Here is an 18434-nt window from a genome sequence, read left to right on the forward strand (position 1 = left end):
GTAAAAAGTCCTTAGTCACCAAAGCATTTATCTAACCTTGTTTGGCGTGGCTTTCAGATGTAAAAACTCCTTTCAGTCTAATGGGCTTCCAAGTATGACTTTGTAGAAAGGAATTTGAAATTTAAAAAGTGTTTGTTTTAACCTCATTTTGAAAAGTCCTTCCATCTACAAAAGTGATTTTACTCAAATTGTACATGTTTGATGACAAAATGATCAAAGTCCTTAAGCTATCATGAGTTTACACTAATACCCTTACATAATATATATACCGTACACAGTTATTGAATCATATTAGCACCACATTTGTCATCTCAAGTATATATATATATATATATATATAAACTTCAACTTCTCAGAACCAAAAAAAAAAAAAATTGATTACTCAACGTTACACAAATAAATTGAAAAATGACTAGACCACAATTTTTTTTTTTTACTCATCTTTGTTAGCAACAAATGATTGCACCACAAAATTTGTTCGGTCATCTTTTGTTGACATGCAGTTAATGACTGCCCCACACAAAAGGAGTTCATATTGTCTCCAAAGCAAGCTTCCCAAGGTAGTCCCCAACCTACCATTCGTCAATGCTGTTGAAAATATACACTTCAAATGACATTTAGAATATAATTAACATTATATTAATATATTATGAGATAATTAATAATGTATTAAAAAATAATTAATTAAATATGTAACTTGATATTTAATTAAACATGCAAATTAAAATAATAATAATAAATAAAGAATTTAGACCGAGGTTAGTATTGGACATTATATCCTTAAGATAATTTACTCCTCGCATAGTGCTGACGACGGTCTACATCCACTACTAGCTGTACTACAAATTCGTGAATACGTCAAACCTTCTCTGTGTAATATTCTCTCTAACTAAAAAATGCATCTATATTATATAAATGCTGAATTTAGTGCACTCTGAACCAAATGGTTTGAACTAATTTTAATATGGCTCGATAAAATTAGATCATGGTCTAAGTGGCTCGGACAACTTGACTTATGGCTTGAACCCACTTGGGTTAGGTTCAAATCTTAAAAAGGATAGACAAGAAAATGAATTGAACCAATTGAAATGGCAGCCAATGGGTATTATTTATAGACAAGGTGGTGTCTCTCCGCCAACAGATACAACCACTTCCAATGAGATGCAATGGTTAGTTATAGACAAAATAATATCTCATCATTATTGGATGTGCCTATTTGTAATTCTTTTGATTTACAAACATTGTTCCATCTATCGCACATTTCCAGTATCAGTCTAACATGACATTATGGTCATACAAGACGTCTGTTTAGTTTACAACTACCACACCTCTTGGCTTATACAGTTATAATGATGTATAAACATTCTATATACATCAATGCACATGAATGATGTACAGGGTTTTGCATGTTATAAATTGTATGGTCAAAATTGCGATGGCAACATATATCACTTAAATCCCTCGCTAGCTTCCCAGAAGTGGATTTCAAAAGCAATTGAATCTGCATCTCGAACTAGCTTTGCCTCAGCTGTTTTAGGTATGAAAGTTCTGAAAATATACCAATTGGCTAGAATTTTCACTATCGCAAGCTACTCTTTATCAGAAAGAAAGGAAGGCTTTACCATAGAGTAAAAATAAATAAATAAATAAGTAAATAAAAGGTTTTCGGAAAAAGAAATAATAATTACTTGCATCAAGAAAGATGTAGTATAGAGTGAGAGAGACGAACAACGGCCGCCACTGGAAATAACCGCGATTAAGAAACCCTAAGTTGGTGCTCTGCTTCATTGTTTTTATTGGCTGCGATTCTTTGCTTCCTCAGCGGCAATAAGGGCACGTTCAGGTCTGTCCCTTTCTCTCTCTTCCAACTCTTTCTTCACTGTATAATTGTTTAATAGCTAAATTTATCTGCTTGTTCAGATGCAAAGTTGATTAATAAACTTGGAGCTAAAAGTTTGGTTTTCATTGATACAGTTTGATTCTAGACCATCCATTAATTGTAGGGTACTGTTTAATGGTCAGTAAGTTCTGAATCTTGATGCTTACTCAGTTGAGACTGTCACTTTGTTCTCAAGACCCAATTTGTTCCAGGTGGTCTTAGATTTTGTTAGAAATTTGATAGGATACTTGAATCGTAGTGATTCAACAGTGAACATCATAATATGAAAGCTAAATTCAATGCTTTAATCCAACTCTGCTTCACCTTCTCCATCCCTCAGAAATTTGTCTCCTTGCCCTTCAATGCTTCCCATATCAAAACCCCATTTGCAAAACCCAATTTATGGTGGACCGGTGCGGCATTCACCACAACCACAATGGTTTCCCCTTCAACTGGAACCCTAGAAGACAACCACAGCCGCAATGCTTTGGAAGATACAGGAGACCGCCCTAAGGACTCCATTGATGTTTTTAGGAGATGGGGTTGTAGTGAAACTGATATATCAAAGATTTTTCTTCGGCGGCCTACTTTACGTGCCACTGATCTCACAGATCTACAATCCAAGCTCAGCATACTTGGCAAGTTGGGCCTCTCGGCTTCTGACCTTGTCAAAATCATCAATTGTCGCCCCCGCTTCCTTAATTGCTGCATCAATCACTGCTTCGATGAGCGCCTGGAATATCTCCAAGCATTGTTTGGGTCGAAGAAAATTCTTCTCAAAGCCATTACACGCAACCCTTCCCTCCTCGTCTATGACTTCCATAATACGATCAAGCCCATCATTGCCACATACGAGAGAATGGGTGTTAGCAGAAATGATTTGATTCCCATGCTTCTGTCTCGTCCCACATTAATTTCTCGATCGTCATTCACTGATGAAAAGATGTACTACATACAGAAGATTGGGCTCTCTAAGGATTCCAAAATGTACAAATACGTGGTCACTCTCATTGCAATCTCACGCCTTGAGACGATTCGTGAGAAGGTGGCAAACTTTGAGAAGTGTGGGTTTTCAGAAGATGAGGTTTGGGGTCTTTTAAGACGCGCACCTATGGTGTTGACGTTATCCATTGACAAGGTTCAGAGGAACATGACTTTTGTATTGGGCACAATGAAGCTACCTGCTAGTACAGTCATTGGTTTTCCATCTCTGCTGTACTCTAATTTGGAGACTGTGTTAAAGCCCCGGGTTCTTCTCGCAAGGAAGATAAAGGATATGGGTCTTGTTCCACAATTTAAAGGATGTCCCATATTAGGGCCAGTGAGTATGAAAGAGAATCGGTTTGTTGAGGCATTTATTGAATGTCACTCGAAGGATGTTGCAAGTGAATTGATGGAGTATTACACAAATGTAAAAGATGTCAAGCGGCTAGCAGAAACTTCAAAGAGGAACTTGATCAAAGGATTCCCTTTCTAAACATCTTTGGCTTCCAGGTGCTCAGAAACTTTTTGCAGAATTATTTTGCTGTTCCTTACCATATCCTTTAGTTTTTAGGAGCAGTTTGCATACACCAGAACAATATTTTCGTTTATCTCTTCTTTTTATAATTCATTCCATTGTTTTTGGAATTAATATTAATTCTTGCGCTGCATAATGCAGATTTAGTCCATGAATTTCGAACCAATGAATAATACCATTAATCCAATATACTAATTAATCCATATTTTGGCTATCTAGGTTTGTAAACCGGTTTGATCACATACATTTTTTTCAATAAAATATTTTTTTAATAAATAAATAAATACAAAACTATTTATTAAATATAATTGTGATTTTTCTGTGATCAAACAAACCAAACCAAACCAAAATATTAATACCCCATAGATTCCATTGTGAAAAGTATGTTCCATAGTCTTACAATAATACGTTACCCTAAATACCCAAGTGTGTTGACCCGTAGGTCACTCAAGTAAATCAAAATAAATATTACTACTATATTGTACCGTTCATAAATCTTTTAGGATTAAGAGGCTGTTTACTTTAGTAGCTGATATGGAATATTACTCATGATGGCTCAAGTAATTTTATACTTATTGCCGATCCGTTCAGTGTGCCCCACATACCAACACATTAGGTTCTGAATCTTCCATCCAAATGAATGAGATAAGCCATTCCACTAAGTGCAAACCAATGTGTTACGCTTGTAGAATTAAAATACCCAATTCTATTCATTGCATACGAACAATTAATAATTATAACTACCAATGATTCATATCTCCTATGCACAGGTCTACTTTCATGTACACATGAATCATGCTGTCATAATTAATGGACACCTAGTTTAGCTGTTGTACTACTCATACAAGAATTCACCAAATTGTATGAAGATGAATAAATCAAAATATTATTTAATCTAAATGTCAAATTAGAATCATTGACTTTGTAGGGCACACACAAATCCTAACAAAAGTGTGCCACAAGAAGGCGTTCCTCGGACATATGTACTAGAATTAACTCCTGCCATTTAGCACCGCTTTTTTTTTTCTTTTTTTCTTTCTGCATTTGCTTGTTTGTCAAGGACTAAGTATTGAGTGACCTAGGGGTGACAATTTGTGTTCGCGTGTCATAATCGTGTAGTGCCGATCTAAGGGTATTCTACTGAACAGGTAAACCCAAACACGATCCGTTTAATAATCGTGTCAAGGACTCTCACTACTAACCTGACCTGTTTATTAAACGGGTTGCACGTGTTAACGTGTTTAATGACCTGTTTATCAAATTGAAACATTTAATATTCAATCAAACAATAAATACTAGAAAAAATATAAGTCACAATCAACCCAAATATTCAAAGTAAGAAGAAAAATATCAAACAATCCATAGTCAAGTAGATATAATACAAATGTTTAAGTAAAAATCATAAAACGTAATCAAGGTTTATATTGAAATGACTTAACTGTCCATGGTAATTGGGTCTAATCAGGTAATAGATTAACATGTCATATTCACGATTATGACACGTTGAGTTAAACAGGTATAAACGAGTCACACGGGTTGAACCCCTCAACCTTAACACGACACGATTAAGTAAATGGGTTAATCGTGTTAACCCGTTTATGACCCGAACCCATTTAAGGTCAACCCAAACCCGCTTATCTGGTGTCATGCTCGAGTTGTGTTGGCGGGTTGTGTCAAAATTTGTCACCCCTTATTGACACTGCATAGACCTGGGATCTATTCCTGCGTATCAGCTTACTCACTTTTTTTTTCCTCTCTTTTTTGGCAAAATGAGAAAGTCTGTTTAGAAGAGAGAAGTAGCTTCTACTCAATAGAAAGATAAAGATAAAAATAACTCTTGGTTTTGAATAATTTGGTCATTAAGGATTTTTTTGATACAAAATAGATGGATGTCTTCACTTTACACATGCTTTTTGGCGGCTCAAGCAGTCACTCAGATGGACAATTAGTAAGATGATAATTCTTGCCTGACACAGTTTTTGTTTTGAAGGGGACAAAGCTCCTATTTGGGCACTTATAATTCTTGCCTGTCACAGTTTTTGTTTTGAAGGGACGAACCTTCTATTTGGGCACTTAAATATTCCATATTGATTAACTTATTTTTTTTGGGTTAAAGGGCACTGCTGTACATGGAGGATATAGTTGACTTTGTGAATAGTTTGAGAGCTTAAAAGTTTTGTCTTCTTAAAGTTGTACATAAGCGCGCTCCCCATTTGAGGGCTTCTCTAATACACTTTACTTAAATAAAAAATAAAAAAAATGAAAAACCCATTTTTTTTTTTTTCGAACCAGACACTCTAGTCATGCCAAAAAGGCTAAAATTGATAAAATCAATTGCTTTAATCAGAAGAAACGAGGCACGGAAATTATCTATAAATTAAGAAATTGAATCTGCATCTTGAACTAGTGACTGTAGGAAGTGAAGAACCTTTTTACCTCAGGTGTAGTAAGTGTCAAAGTTTTGAATTGATTCCGGTTGTCAATTAATTTGCTAGCTTTTCAATATTGCGAGCTATCGTTTATCTGAAAGAAGGGAAGGCTTTTATATTTTTAATTAGTTAAATAAATTGGTGTGAATGCAGAGTTCACATTCTTGGCAGAATAGTGTGTGTGTTTTTTTATTTTTTCTCTTCCCGTTTCTTGTTATTCTTTCCAGACCACTATATATGTCAATAATTAAGAAACAAAAAAAGAGAATGTTTGGCATTATGCTTTAAATCCTACAGGGGTTGTAGTTGAAATGATTGTTAATTTGACTTCTTTTCAGCAAATAATTGATTAATGGACGAAAGAGAAAAAAAAAAGTTTGCTTAGTCAAGTTGTTTTTGACTAGTTTTTGCCATGATTGCTTACCTTAAATTAAACTATGGTGTATTGACTTGTACATTTATGCATAAGTGATATCTAAGTGCTTCGACAAACTTAGAGAATTTACTTCTTGATGGTACTAACTCCGGAGTGAACTATGAGCATGTTCTCCTGGATAATTGTCTAATTGTTGGATTGGACCGCCATGCTGTCTGGTGCCTTTGTTTGGACCAAGTATCACAAGAGCTGTTAACCAAATGTTAATTGTCCTTGTTAATCTTCTGATACTTTATTTTCCAGAACTCATTTTGATGGTCTTGGATTGTGTTGCCACTGTAGGGAAGTTCTAGCTGTGTTACCCATGAGCTAACATGTGCCCTCTGGAACATGCAAGTTTATTTCTTAGGCAGGTCAACATGTCCCTAGGACAAACCGTGGAGGAAAATATCATTGTGATACTGAGGTGGGGGTCTTCAGAAAATATCTGCCATCTCCAGTAACAAGAAGATCATTTAGAAGGCCATGTTGCTCAGTTACTTTCTGGTCTTCTTGTGATTGACCTTGTTGCTCAGTTTCCGATTTGCTTTGCTTGCTTACAGCTTTTGAGAGTAAAAGTATGTAAGGTATCCAGTTGACGTGAGGGAATATAGAACAAAGGGGATACAAGAGGGATGGATCCAAAATAATAATAATAAAAAAAATAGGTGAATAAAGAAGTGTTCAATTTTGCTGATAGGACTCGGAATCTTCATAGAAGGTTTTTGTGGATTGTGTTAGACCTTGCATTTGAATTGTAGTTGAGATTTGGTGGTTTAATTGGGACAGAGTGAGTGTATGTATGTTCTTACTTCTTACCTATTGGTGGACGATGGTGTTTCAATGATGCAATGGAAATTTGGCTGGATGTTACTCTTTTCTTGTATGGTGAAACTTTTGTGAAGCCCAGTTAGATCTCTGGCCTAGATCAACACATTTTTTGTATATATTTTTCAGAACTTGTCCTTTCAAGTGTTATACATGCAATTCAAGAGCTTTTACAAAAGGAGTATAGATTATATGAATGATCAAGAACATCAGTAATTATTTATGGCTGAAATTTTCTTTTTCTGGAATGTGGTTCTTCTAGTTATGAATTTTTGTTTACTTGATGTAAATTGTGGAGCACACTTGCTTGAGTTTAATTGTAGTTAATTCATGGAAAATAATGCTAAATTTTTTTAAGAGTCGTTAGAAAATGATGACTTTTAATCTAGATAATTAAATAGGAAAAATAAATTATAAAAATCAAAACAAATTAGAAGCAGTAATAACCAAATATGTTTTTTTTTTAATTTTTGCTTCCAATTTTTTGGCATCACTTTGAGTTACCAAACATGTTTTTTAGTGTTTTGTTTTCAAAATTCTTCCAACGCATTGGTGTTACTAAACACGTGTTTCATGTTTTTGCTTAAAATTTACGTTATCAAACATGTTTCGGATCACTATGGCTGCATTCACTAATGTGAAACATTTTTTATTTTTGCTGTCGCAAGAAACAGAAACATAATTTTGCTTTTCGGAGTGAAAACAAGAAAGTGAAATGGCGTTAATTAACCCTTGTTGTTGCCACTTTGCTCTCAAGACCCAATTTGTTCCAGGTGGTCTTAGATATTGTTGAAGTTGATAGGCTACTGATAGTGATTCAACAGTGAATATCATAATATGAAAGCTAAATCCAACTCGGCTTCCTATTCTATGTCCCTCAGAAATTTGTCTCCTTGCCCTTCAATGCATCCCATATCAAAACCCCATTTGCAAAACCCAATTTATGGCGGACCAGTGCGGCTTTTACCACAACCGCAATGGTTCCCCCATTAACTGGAACCCTAGAAGACAACCACAACCACAATGCTTTGGAAGATATAGGAGACCATCCTAAGGACTCCATGGATGTTTTTAGGAGATGGGGTTGTAGTGAAACTGATTTATCAAAGATTTTTCTTCGGCTGCCTTCTTTACATTCCTATAATCTCACAAATCTACAATCCAAGCTCAGCATACTTGGCAAGTTGGGCCTCTCGGCTTCTGACCTTGTCAAAATCATCAATTGTCGCCCCCCGCTTACTTAGTCGCCGCATCAATCACTGCTTCAATGAGCGCCTGGAATATCTCCAAGCTTTGTTTGGGTCGAGGGAAATGCTCTCAAAGCTATTACACGCAACCCTTCCCTTCTCACTATGACTTCCATAATTTGATCAAACCCATCATTGCCACATACGAGAGAATGGGTGTTAGCAGAAAGGACTTGATTCCCATGCTTCTGTCTCGTCCCACCTTAATTCCTCGATCATCATTCATGGATGAAAAGTTGTATTACATACAGAAGACTGGGCTTTCTAAGGATTCCAAAATGTACAAATACGTGGTCACCCTCATTGCAATCTCAGGCCTAGAGACGATTCGTGAGAAGGTGGCATACTTTGAGAAGTTTGGGTTTTCATAAGATGAGGTCTTGGGTCTTTTCAGACGCTCACCTCTGGTTTTGACCTTATCCATTGACAAGGTTCAGAGGAACATGACTTTTGTATTGGGCACAATGAAGCTACCTGCTAGTACGGTCCTTGGTCATTTATTTCTGCTGTTGTTGAATTTGGAGGCTGTATTAAGGTCCCGGTTTCTTCTCGCGAGGAAGATACAGGAAATGGGTCTTGTTCAACAAATTAAAGGACCTGCAATGTTGAGGGCATTGAGGATGAAAGAGAAGCGGTTTGTTAAGGCATTTATTGAATGTCACCTGAAGGATGTTGCAAGTGAATTGATGGAGTATTACACAAATGTAAAAGGTGTCAAGCGGTTAGCAGAAACTTCATAGAGGAACTTGCATGAAGGATTCCCTTTCTGACCATCTCTGGCTTCCAGGTGCTCAGAAACTTTTTCAAGAATTATTGCTGTTCCTTACCATATCCTTTAGTTTCAGGACTAGAAGCAGTTTGCATACACCTGAACAATATTTTTGTATTTGTCTCTTCTTTTTGTAATCCCTTCCAAATTTTCGGAATTAATATAAATTCTTGCGTTGCATAATGTAGATTTATTCCATGGATTTCTACCTTCGTGTGCATTCTTTTGCTATTTCCTTTGAAATTTCTCTCTTTGCACATGCAAATGTGTGCCACAAGAAGGCGTTCCTTGGACTGAGTATTGACATTGCATAGACCTGGGTTCTATTCGTGCGCTATTGAAGTTGTGTTTACACGGTCTATTTAAACTGTCTTAATCAGTTGCTTTCTGGTATTGCTGTGATTGACCTTGTTGCTCAGTTTCTGATTTGTTTTGCTTTCTTACAGGTTTTGAGAGTAAAGGGGCTTAAGACCCTGTGGTAAAATTTAGTCCAAAAGATGAGTAGATGTACGAAAGGAATTAAAGTACCTAGTTGACATGACAGAATGCAGAACAAAGTTGATAAACAGGGATAGACCCAGAATAATACAAAAAACAGGTGAATAAAGAAGTGTTCAATTTTCCTGATTGGATTCAGAACCTTCACTGAAGGTTTTGTGGATTGTGTGTTAGACCATGCATTTGTTTCCTACCTACATTTTTAAGAGCTGGCAAACCTTAGTTGGGTTTGAATAGGGTAAAGTTATCATTTTATCAGAAACAGCAGATCTTTACCGAAACTCAATTCTTCTCTCTTCTTTGTTTTTTTTTTTTTTTTTTTCTTTCTAATTTTCTAAACTGGCACCCTGCAGTGTAAGAGACGACTTATGGATTCTTACAATAAAGTGATTGAAGTGCATTGCTACTTGCTATCTAATGGAGATAGTGATGAAATATTGCCACTCTTCGTACTTATTTTATGGAGCAAACCAACTTAGATGCAATTTATGCACATTTCTCACATCGAGGAGGAGTTTGAATGACGAACCAGCAAACATTAGCTTGAGTGGTATATCCTCTGCCTCAAAAAAAGGTCGAGGTTCCGTGATGTAATGGAATTTTGACTGGGTGTTCCTCTTTTCGTCTTGGTTAGTGTTTTATGAAGCTCGGATAGATCTCTGGCCTAGCTTGCTGATAAACAATTTTTATTTTTTTTGTTCTTTCAGGTGTTATACATGCAAGTATTCAAGAGCTTGTACAGAAGCTGTAGATATTATTAGGAATGATAGTGAGTATAAGTAATTATTTATGGCTGGAGTTCTCTTACCTTTTCTCGAAAAATGCTTGATTGATGCTTTTCAGGGATTTCTTCTCAAAATGGTACGAACTGCCCTACCCGGTATCTTATGTTGAGGCAGGAGCCTAAAGACTGTGCTCCCATAGTGGATTTGTAAAGTGGTTCTTCTAGGTCATGATGTTTATTTTCTTGGTGTAAATTGTGGAGCACGGTCCACTGAGCACACTTGCTTGAGTTTAATTGTGGTTATTTTTTTTTGCAAAATAATGCTAAAGATTAAGTCTATCTCGAGTCTGAATTGAATTGTAATAATTTCTGTAGGGTCATCTTCTTATTGGTTAGGATCACATGATCCCGGATTATGTAATAATTTCTGTAGAGCAAGGGAAATAATGTTAGGACTTATGCCTATTTCAGTCCTAAGCTCTAAGACACATCCACAAGAGAGCCATCAAGAGTACGCCCGTTTGCTATCTCTCTCCCACATAATCTTGCTGTTCGTCGACACCATCTCCCTTTCCAATGCCACCATGCTCAATGCTACTATTGCTTTTGCCACTCCTCTTCTTTTCTAAGTCTTGCATGTTCTTACTTTGTCCAAACCATGATTTCGAACGTGGTTTTTGGCAAGAACTTGTTGCATCGAGTTCTGCTTAAAACTTCAAATCTCTTCTGTCTTCTTTGAAAGATTTGGGTTCATATAGGATTCGTATAGGATTGAAAGCACAGTGTTGGGGTTCGTACAGGATTGAAAGCACAGGGTTGTTCTAGGATTAATCCTCTGAGAGTAAGCTTTAGGGTTGGTCTAAGCACAAATAATACTATCATGTGAATGAAATGAAGACTTGCCCTTTTCTTTTTCATTGAAATAAAAGCACATTGTAATTTGAGAAGTTGTAAAATCAAAATGATAAAATACGAATAATAAACCACTATATTCAGTAAGGAGAGTAAAATAGCCAATTTTCTCCCTAAGCTAAGAAGGTATCTGATAGTGGTGACAGTGCAATTATGTAAATGTGAGAGGATATGTAGCTGTAATAAAGGTGAAATATAGAGGTCAAGGTGTATTTTGCTATAAAAAATTTTTATGGAAATATTGTGCCAAAAAATTTAATGTGGTGAAGAGTCTTACGCAATTTGCCCCTTTTGAGAATGCGGAAATTTTATTTTATATGCCTGAGTTTCTTAAAAAAAAAAAAAAAAAATTATCAAAACATTTCATACAAAAAAATTAATAATAATACTGCATCAAGAAAGATGCATTTTTGCAAATACCTAAAGTTTTTATTCAACAAACTTTCTTTTGAGCAAATAGAGAAATTATTTGATGATCTTGAATCATTTACACTTGATACGCCAGTGTAATTCAGAATCTCTAATTAAGAAAATAGTTTCATAAGATTAAGAATAAACCTCAACGCTAGTTTTCATTGCATTAGCCCACCCAATATCAAATGGTTTCCCCCGACTGCAATTTAAGGACAAAACTTTATGCTCTATATAAAAAGTGCAATTTAGGGACAACCTTGGTCTATTTAGTAGTTGTTGTTCATATGTCGGCTAAATAGGCAAAAAAAAAAAAAAAAAAAAAAAAAACCTTTAAAATAATGATTGCTTAAAATAATGATTGGTAGTAACTATGGATATATCCATCACAAAAGACAATTTATCCATTCTTATTAAATTATCTTTATTATCATTTTCTTAACTAAATATTAATTACACTATTTACCTTAATTTTATTATTTATGTCAATTTATCATAACCAATGGAAAAAAATAAGAAGACAGAGTTTTAACTTCCACCAAATTTAGCCATTTTAAAAATAAAAAAAAAATGATTAACTGATTAACTTATTATTAAAACCTTACTATTTAAAAGGAAATTCGTTCTACTCAGATAAAACTTCTTTACTCCTGATCATACAATATATTAATAAAAAATGAGAAATTGCTTAAGTAAAAAATACATTTTTCATGCAGTATATACATGAAATGTTAAAAAATTATGTAATTTTTTTTATAAATTTTTTCTATTTAAGATTTTATCAAAACAATTTATTTCAAGAATTAAGATAAAATTATTCAAATTTGATGAAAAATATGTCATTAAAATAGTAAAAAAAAAAATTCATAATTTATTTTATGAAGAAAAATATAATAAGTGTAATTCAATAAGAAAGGGTATTAGCGAACGTAATCTTGTAGTGGTTGGGTTTAGGGGTGAACAAATAATTCGTGAATCCGATCTGATCCGTGCGGATCGAATTGGATTACTACACCCACGGATCGGTGACTGATTAAAAAAAAATCGAATTCGTAACTCACATATTGGACTGTTAAAAATTCGATCCAATTCGATCCGTGAGATTTATATATATATATATTAAAATAATGTATACCAACGGCTCAGTGGCCTATCGGTATCAGCCTCTTACTTTTCAAAGGAAAGTCAGGAGTTCAAGTTTCGGAAGAGACATATGTGAAAAATTCCAATCCCCAAATTCAATCTAAAAAATCTGGGATGGATAAAAATTAGTTAGAAGAGAGAAAATGAGAGATTGTGTATTTCCTTCATATTATAATTTATTATGTTCGGTAAAAGTGAATTTAATTATTTTTATCATTATAAAATCAATAATATTTATAATATTATTGATGGAGGTAGTACTCTAATTTAAATCTTGCATTCACTAAATAAAAAATTTAAAAAAAATTTAAAACTTGTATAATTTCGGATAATATTATAATAATTCACATGTCTTCCCTCCTCTCTTTTGCCTATTTTTTAAGGAATTAAAAATTTGTAAATAATAAAGAATAAGTCATCCATCATATTCTATTTTCTTTCCTTGTATCATATTTACCGAATAAAAAAAATTTATCAATTTTTTCCTATTTTCTCACCACACCTATATTTTCTTTCCTTCGTAACACAACATTATTATTATTATTATTAGGGTAAAGTACAACCACACCCCATGAGGTTTGGCAAAAGAACACTCAGAGGAAACTTACCTGTTTTTTGGACAAAAACACCTCTTTACATGAAAAATTAACTAAATTACCCTTTAACCGTTTATGAGACTTTTTTAACTTTACAATTTATTAAATTGGACCAATCTACCCTCATGAATAATTTATGCATAAAAAAAGTAAAAAAAAAAAAAACTTTATAATAATGTTCACTTTTTTTTCTTTTTACTTTATAAATGTCCCAACTTCTACAAAAATGTAAACATTTAAAATGATTTTTTTGATTCAGTTCATATATTTCAAATAAATTATATTTTGTTAGTACTTATTTTCTTTTTCTTTTTTATTTTTAAATTAAGATATTTAATTATGTCATCTAAAAAAATTAAACCAATTTCTTTTCCTTAAAAATAAAAAATATGGTATCAGTATAACTTTATGCATATTAAATTATATAAAAAATATTATGCATTTCCCAATATAAAAGAAAATAGGTACCAGTATAACTTTATGCATCTTAACTTTATGCATGCCTTTGTTTTTTTTTTTTTTTTCTCCCCTTTGTTTTATTATTTTTTTCCCTTTGTTTTATTATTATTATTTTTCCCTTTTAGGTTGGGAAATGCATAATATTTGATATATAATTTAAGATGCATAAAGTTATACTGGTACCATATTTTTTATTTTTAAGGAAAAGACATTGGTTTAATTTTTTTTAGATGAAAGAATTAAGCATCTTAATTTAAAAATAAAAAAGAAAAAGAAAAGAAGTAATAATTAAATATAATTTATTAAATTGTAAAGTTAAAAAAGTATCCTAAATGGTCAAAGGGTAATTTGGTCAATTTATCATGTAAAAGGAGTATCTTTGTCTATTTTTGAACCTTTAGGAATCTCTTTGTCTATTTTTAAACTTTTAGGGGCGTCTTTGTATACAAAATAGGTAAATTTCATTGTAGTGTCGTTTTACCAAAACCTCAAGAGTGCGGTCATACTTTACCCTTATTATTATTATTATTAATTTTTTTTTTTTTTTTTGCACTTCACCATATCTATATATATATATATATATATGGGGAGAGAGAGAGAGAGAGAGCGCGCGCGACGAGGTCGAATAACATGAGAACGACGGCCCCCACTGGAATCACCACGACCGCCGTTGCTCCGGTGGTCAAGCAACCCTAAGTTGGTGATCTACTTGTGTTCATTATTTTTATTGGCTGCGATTCTTTGCTTCCTCACTCGATCCTCAGCGGCAATAAGGGCAAGTTCAGGTGTCCCCCTTAATTTCTCTCTCTTCGAACTCTTTCCCTCTCCAATTTTGGCCACTGTATAATTGTTTAATATCTAGATTTAGCCTGCTTGTTAAGTGCAAAGTCGATTAATAAACTTGGAGCTAAAATACAGTTTGATTGAAGACAATCCTTTTAACGGTATATGCATCAATTGTATAGTACTGTTTAATGCTGAGTAAGTTCTGAATCTTGATGCTTAGTCAGTTGAGACTGTCACTCTGTTCTCAAAGAACCAACCTTAATCCAAGATTTGCCCAATTTGTTCAATTTTTATGGTGGTCTTAGATATTGTTGAAAGTTCTTAGGATACTTAAATCAAAGTGATTCAACAGTGAACATCATAATAATATGAAAGCTAAATTCAATGCTTTAATCCAACTCGGCTTCCTATTCTCTGTCCCTCGGAAATTTGTCTCCTTGCCCTTCAATGCTTCCCATATCAAAACCCCATTTGCAAAACCCAATTTATGGTGGACCAGTGCGGCATATACCACAACCGCAATGGTTCCCCCATTAACTGGAACCCTAGAAAACAACCAGAACTGCAATGTTTTGGAAGATATAGGAGACCACCCTAAGGACTCCATTGATGTTTTTAGGAGATGGGGTTGTAGTGAAACTGATATATCAAAGATTTTTCTTCTGCGGCCTTCTTTACGTGGTGCTGATGTCACAAAGCTACAATCTAAGCTCAGCATACTTAGCAAGTTAGGCCTCACAGCTTCTGACCTTGTCAAAATCATCAATTGTTGCCGCCGCTTCTTTACTCGCCGCATCAATCATTGCTTCGATGAGCGCCTGGAATATCTCCAAACCTTGTTTGGGTCAAGGCAAATGCTTCTCAAAGCCATTACACGCAACCCTTCCCTCCTCACCTACGACTTCCATAATTTGATCAAACCCACCATTGCCGCATACGAGAGAATGGGTGTTAGCAGAAAGGACTTGATTCCCATGCTTCTGTCTCGTCCCACATTAATTCCTCGATCATCATTCACTGATGAAAAGATGTATTACATACAGAAGACTGGCCTCTCTAAGGATTCCAAAATGTACAAATACGTGGTCACCCTCATTGCAATCTCACGCCTTGAGACAATTCGTGAGAAGGTGGCATTCTTTGAGAAATTTGGGTTTTCAGAAGATAAGGTTTTGGGTCTTTTCGGACGCTCGCCTCTGCTGTTGACCTTATCCGTTGACAAGGTTCAGAGGAACATGACTTTTGTACTGGGGACAATGAAGCTACCTGCTAGTACGGTCCTTGATTATCCATTTCTGATATTCTCTAATTTGGAGGCTGTGTTGAAGCCCCGATTTCTTCTCGGGGGTATAATCCAAGATTTGGGTCTTGTTCCACAAATTAAAGGACCTGCAATGTTGAGGGCATTGAGAATGACAGAGAATTTGTTTATTAAGACATTTATTAAATGTCACCCTAAGGATGTTGCAAGTGAATTGATGGAGTATTACACAAATGTAAAAGGTGTAGAGCGGTTAGCAAAAACTTCAAAGAGGAACTTGCCCAAAGGATTCCCTTTCTGAACATCTATGGGCTTCCAGGTGCTAAGAAACTTTTTGCAGATTTATTTTTCTGTTACCATATTCTTTAGTTTTAGGACTAGGAGCAATTTGCATACACTTGAACAATTTTTTTTTTTTTTTTTTTTTTTTTCTCTCATTCTTTTTGTAATCCCTTATAATTTTTCGGGATTAATATTAATTCTTGCGTTGCATAATACAGATTTATTACTTGAATATCTACCTTCATGTGTTTTCTTTTGTTATTTCCTTTGAAATTTCTCTCTTTGCACATGCAAAAGTGTGCCACAAGATGGCGTTCCTTGGACTGAGTATTGACATTGTATAGACCTGGGTTGAGTGGATTCTATTCCTGCGCTATCAGCTTACTCACCTTTTTTCTTTTCTTTTTTCCCCCTCTTTTTCAGAAAAATGAGAGAGAATGATTAGAAAAGAAAAGTAGCTTCTATTCAATAGAAAGATGAAGATAAAAAATAACTATTAATTTTGAATAATTTAGTCATTAAGGGTTTGAAAAACTGATAGATGTCTATTCTTTTTACATATGCTTTTTGGCTGCTCAGGCAATGTATAAGGATTATGTTTTTTCAAAGCAGATAGATGTCTATTCATTTTACATATGCTTTTTGGCTGCTCAGGCAATCTATAATGCTTATCAGATAGACAATTAGTAAGATGATAATACTTGGCCTGGCAGATTCGTGGTCTAAATTATGAGGATCAGATTGTTATGTGTGTGGGCGGGTTTCTTTTGCTATTTCTTTGTGTTATCACACTTTTTTCTAACCAATCACTCTAGTTATGCCAAAAGGCTAAAATTGATCCATCAATTGCTTTAATCCGAAGAAATGAGGCACGCAAATTATCTAAAGGTTAATCAATTGAATCTGCATCTTGAACTGGTGACTGGGGAAGTGATGAACCTTTTTGCCTCAGCTGTATTGATTGTGAAAGTTCTGTAATATTCTGATTGTCAATTAATTGGCTAGAATTTTCACTATCGCAAGCTACTCTTTGTCTGAAAGAAAGGGAGGCTTTTATAATACTTTAGTGTGAATTCAGAGTTCACATTCTTGGCATAAGAAACAAAAAAGAGATTGTTTGTCATTATACTTTAAATCCTACAGGGGTTGTAGTTGAAATGATGATTAATTTGACTTTTTTTTCAGCAAATAATTGATTACTGGATGAAAGAGAAAATACAGCTTGCTTAGTGAAGTTGTTTTCGACTAGTTTTCGCTATGGTAACTGACCTTAAATTAAGTTATGCTGTCTTGACTTGTAAATTTATGCATAAGTGATATCTAAGTGGTTCAGCAAATGTAAACTGGACTCATAGAATTTACTTCTTGATGGTACCAACTCCAGAGTGAACTATGAGCATTGTTCTCCTGAATAATTGGGCACTTGTTGGATTGGACCAAGTATCACAAGAGCTGTAAACAAAAGGTTGGGGGATTGTGTTGCGACTGTGAGGAAGTTGTAGCTGTGTTACCCATGAGCTAACATGTTCCCTCTGCAACATGCAAAGCTAGTTTGTTTTGTGTGTGTGTGTGATACCGGTAAAAGACATGCAAGTTTAGTTCATAAACTGTGGAGAAAAATATTATTGTGATACTGAGGTGGGGGGACTTTCTTGATCGGTTGCTTTCTGGTATGCTTTCATATTCTAATTTTCTAAACTGGCACCCTGCACTGTAAGTGACTAATGGATTCTTACAATAATTTGATTGAATTGCATTTCTAGTTGCTATCTAATGGAGATAGTGATGAAATATTGACACTTTTCGTACTTATTTTATTGAGCAAAGAAACTTGGATGCAATTTATGCATGTTTCTCACATCGAGGAGGATTTTGAATGAGGTATATCCTCTGCCAAAAAAAGAGGTGGTTCTGTGATATAAATGGAAATTTGGCAGGATGTTCCTCTTTTCGTCTTGGTGAAAGTTTTATGAAGCTCATTTAGATCTCTTGCCTAGCTTGCTGATAAACATATATGTGTGCGTGCGTGTGTGTTTCATCATTTGTTCTTTCAGGTGTTATGCATGCAGGTATTCGAGAGCTTGTACAGGAGCTGAGTAATTAAATATGGCTGCAGTTTTCTTTTTTGTAAAGTGGTTCTCCTAGGTCATGATATTTATTTACTTGATGTATATTTTGGAGCTCGAGTTTAATCGTGGTTATTTTTTGCAAAATAATGCCAAAGATGATCTCGAGTCTGTCTTACATCACTCTGGGACTACGCTGAAACAATTACC

At 34.6% G+C, this 18434-nt stretch overlaps 2 protein-coding genes across 10 annotated transcripts; both read left to right on the top strand.

Annotated features, from left to right (window-relative positions):
• Positions 1-1426: 1426 nt before the first annotated feature.
• LOC132312375 (transcription termination factor MTERF9, chloroplastic-like) lies at positions 1427-10706 on the top strand. Of its 9 annotated transcripts, none has more exons than XM_059810724.1 (7): positions 1428-1843; positions 1921-3373; positions 7745-9104; positions 9533-9684; positions 9938-10213; positions 10292-10353; positions 10428-10706. In XM_059810724.1, the coding sequence occupies exon 2, from the start codon at positions 2163-2165 to the stop codon at positions 3354-3356; it is 1194 nt and encodes a 397-aa protein (XP_059666707.1). In that variant the 5' UTR covers positions 1428-1843; positions 1921-2162; the 3' UTR covers positions 3357-3373; positions 7745-9104; positions 9533-9684; positions 9938-10213; positions 10292-10353; positions 10428-10706. The 9 variants fall into 9 exon arrangements, 8 of the variants coding, with proteins under 8 accessions (XP_059666702.1, XP_059666707.1, XP_059666701.1 ...); XM_059810718.1 differs by having other exon boundaries at positions 9938-10134; XM_059810719.1 differs by having other exon boundaries at positions 1427-1843; positions 7739-9104; positions 9938-10134; positions 10292-10706.
• Positions 10707-14254: 3548 nt separating this feature from the next.
• Positions 14255-18434, top strand: LOC132312376 (transcription termination factor MTERF9, chloroplastic-like). Its single transcript, XM_059810725.1, has one exon. The coding sequence runs from the start codon at positions 14984-14986 to the stop codon at positions 16175-16177; it is 1194 nt and encodes a 397-aa protein (XP_059666708.1). The 5' UTR covers positions 14255-14983; the 3' UTR covers positions 16178-18434.

Source organism: Cornus florida, unplaced genomic scaffold (assembly GCF_030987335.1).
Source record: "Cornus florida cultivar Cherokee Brave unplaced genomic scaffold, ASM3098733v1 CherokeeBrave_3.0.0_Hap2_Chr06, whole genome shotgun sequence".
In the NCBI taxonomy this organism is placed as follows: Eukaryota; Viridiplantae; Streptophyta; class Magnoliopsida; order Cornales; family Cornaceae; genus Cornus; species Cornus florida.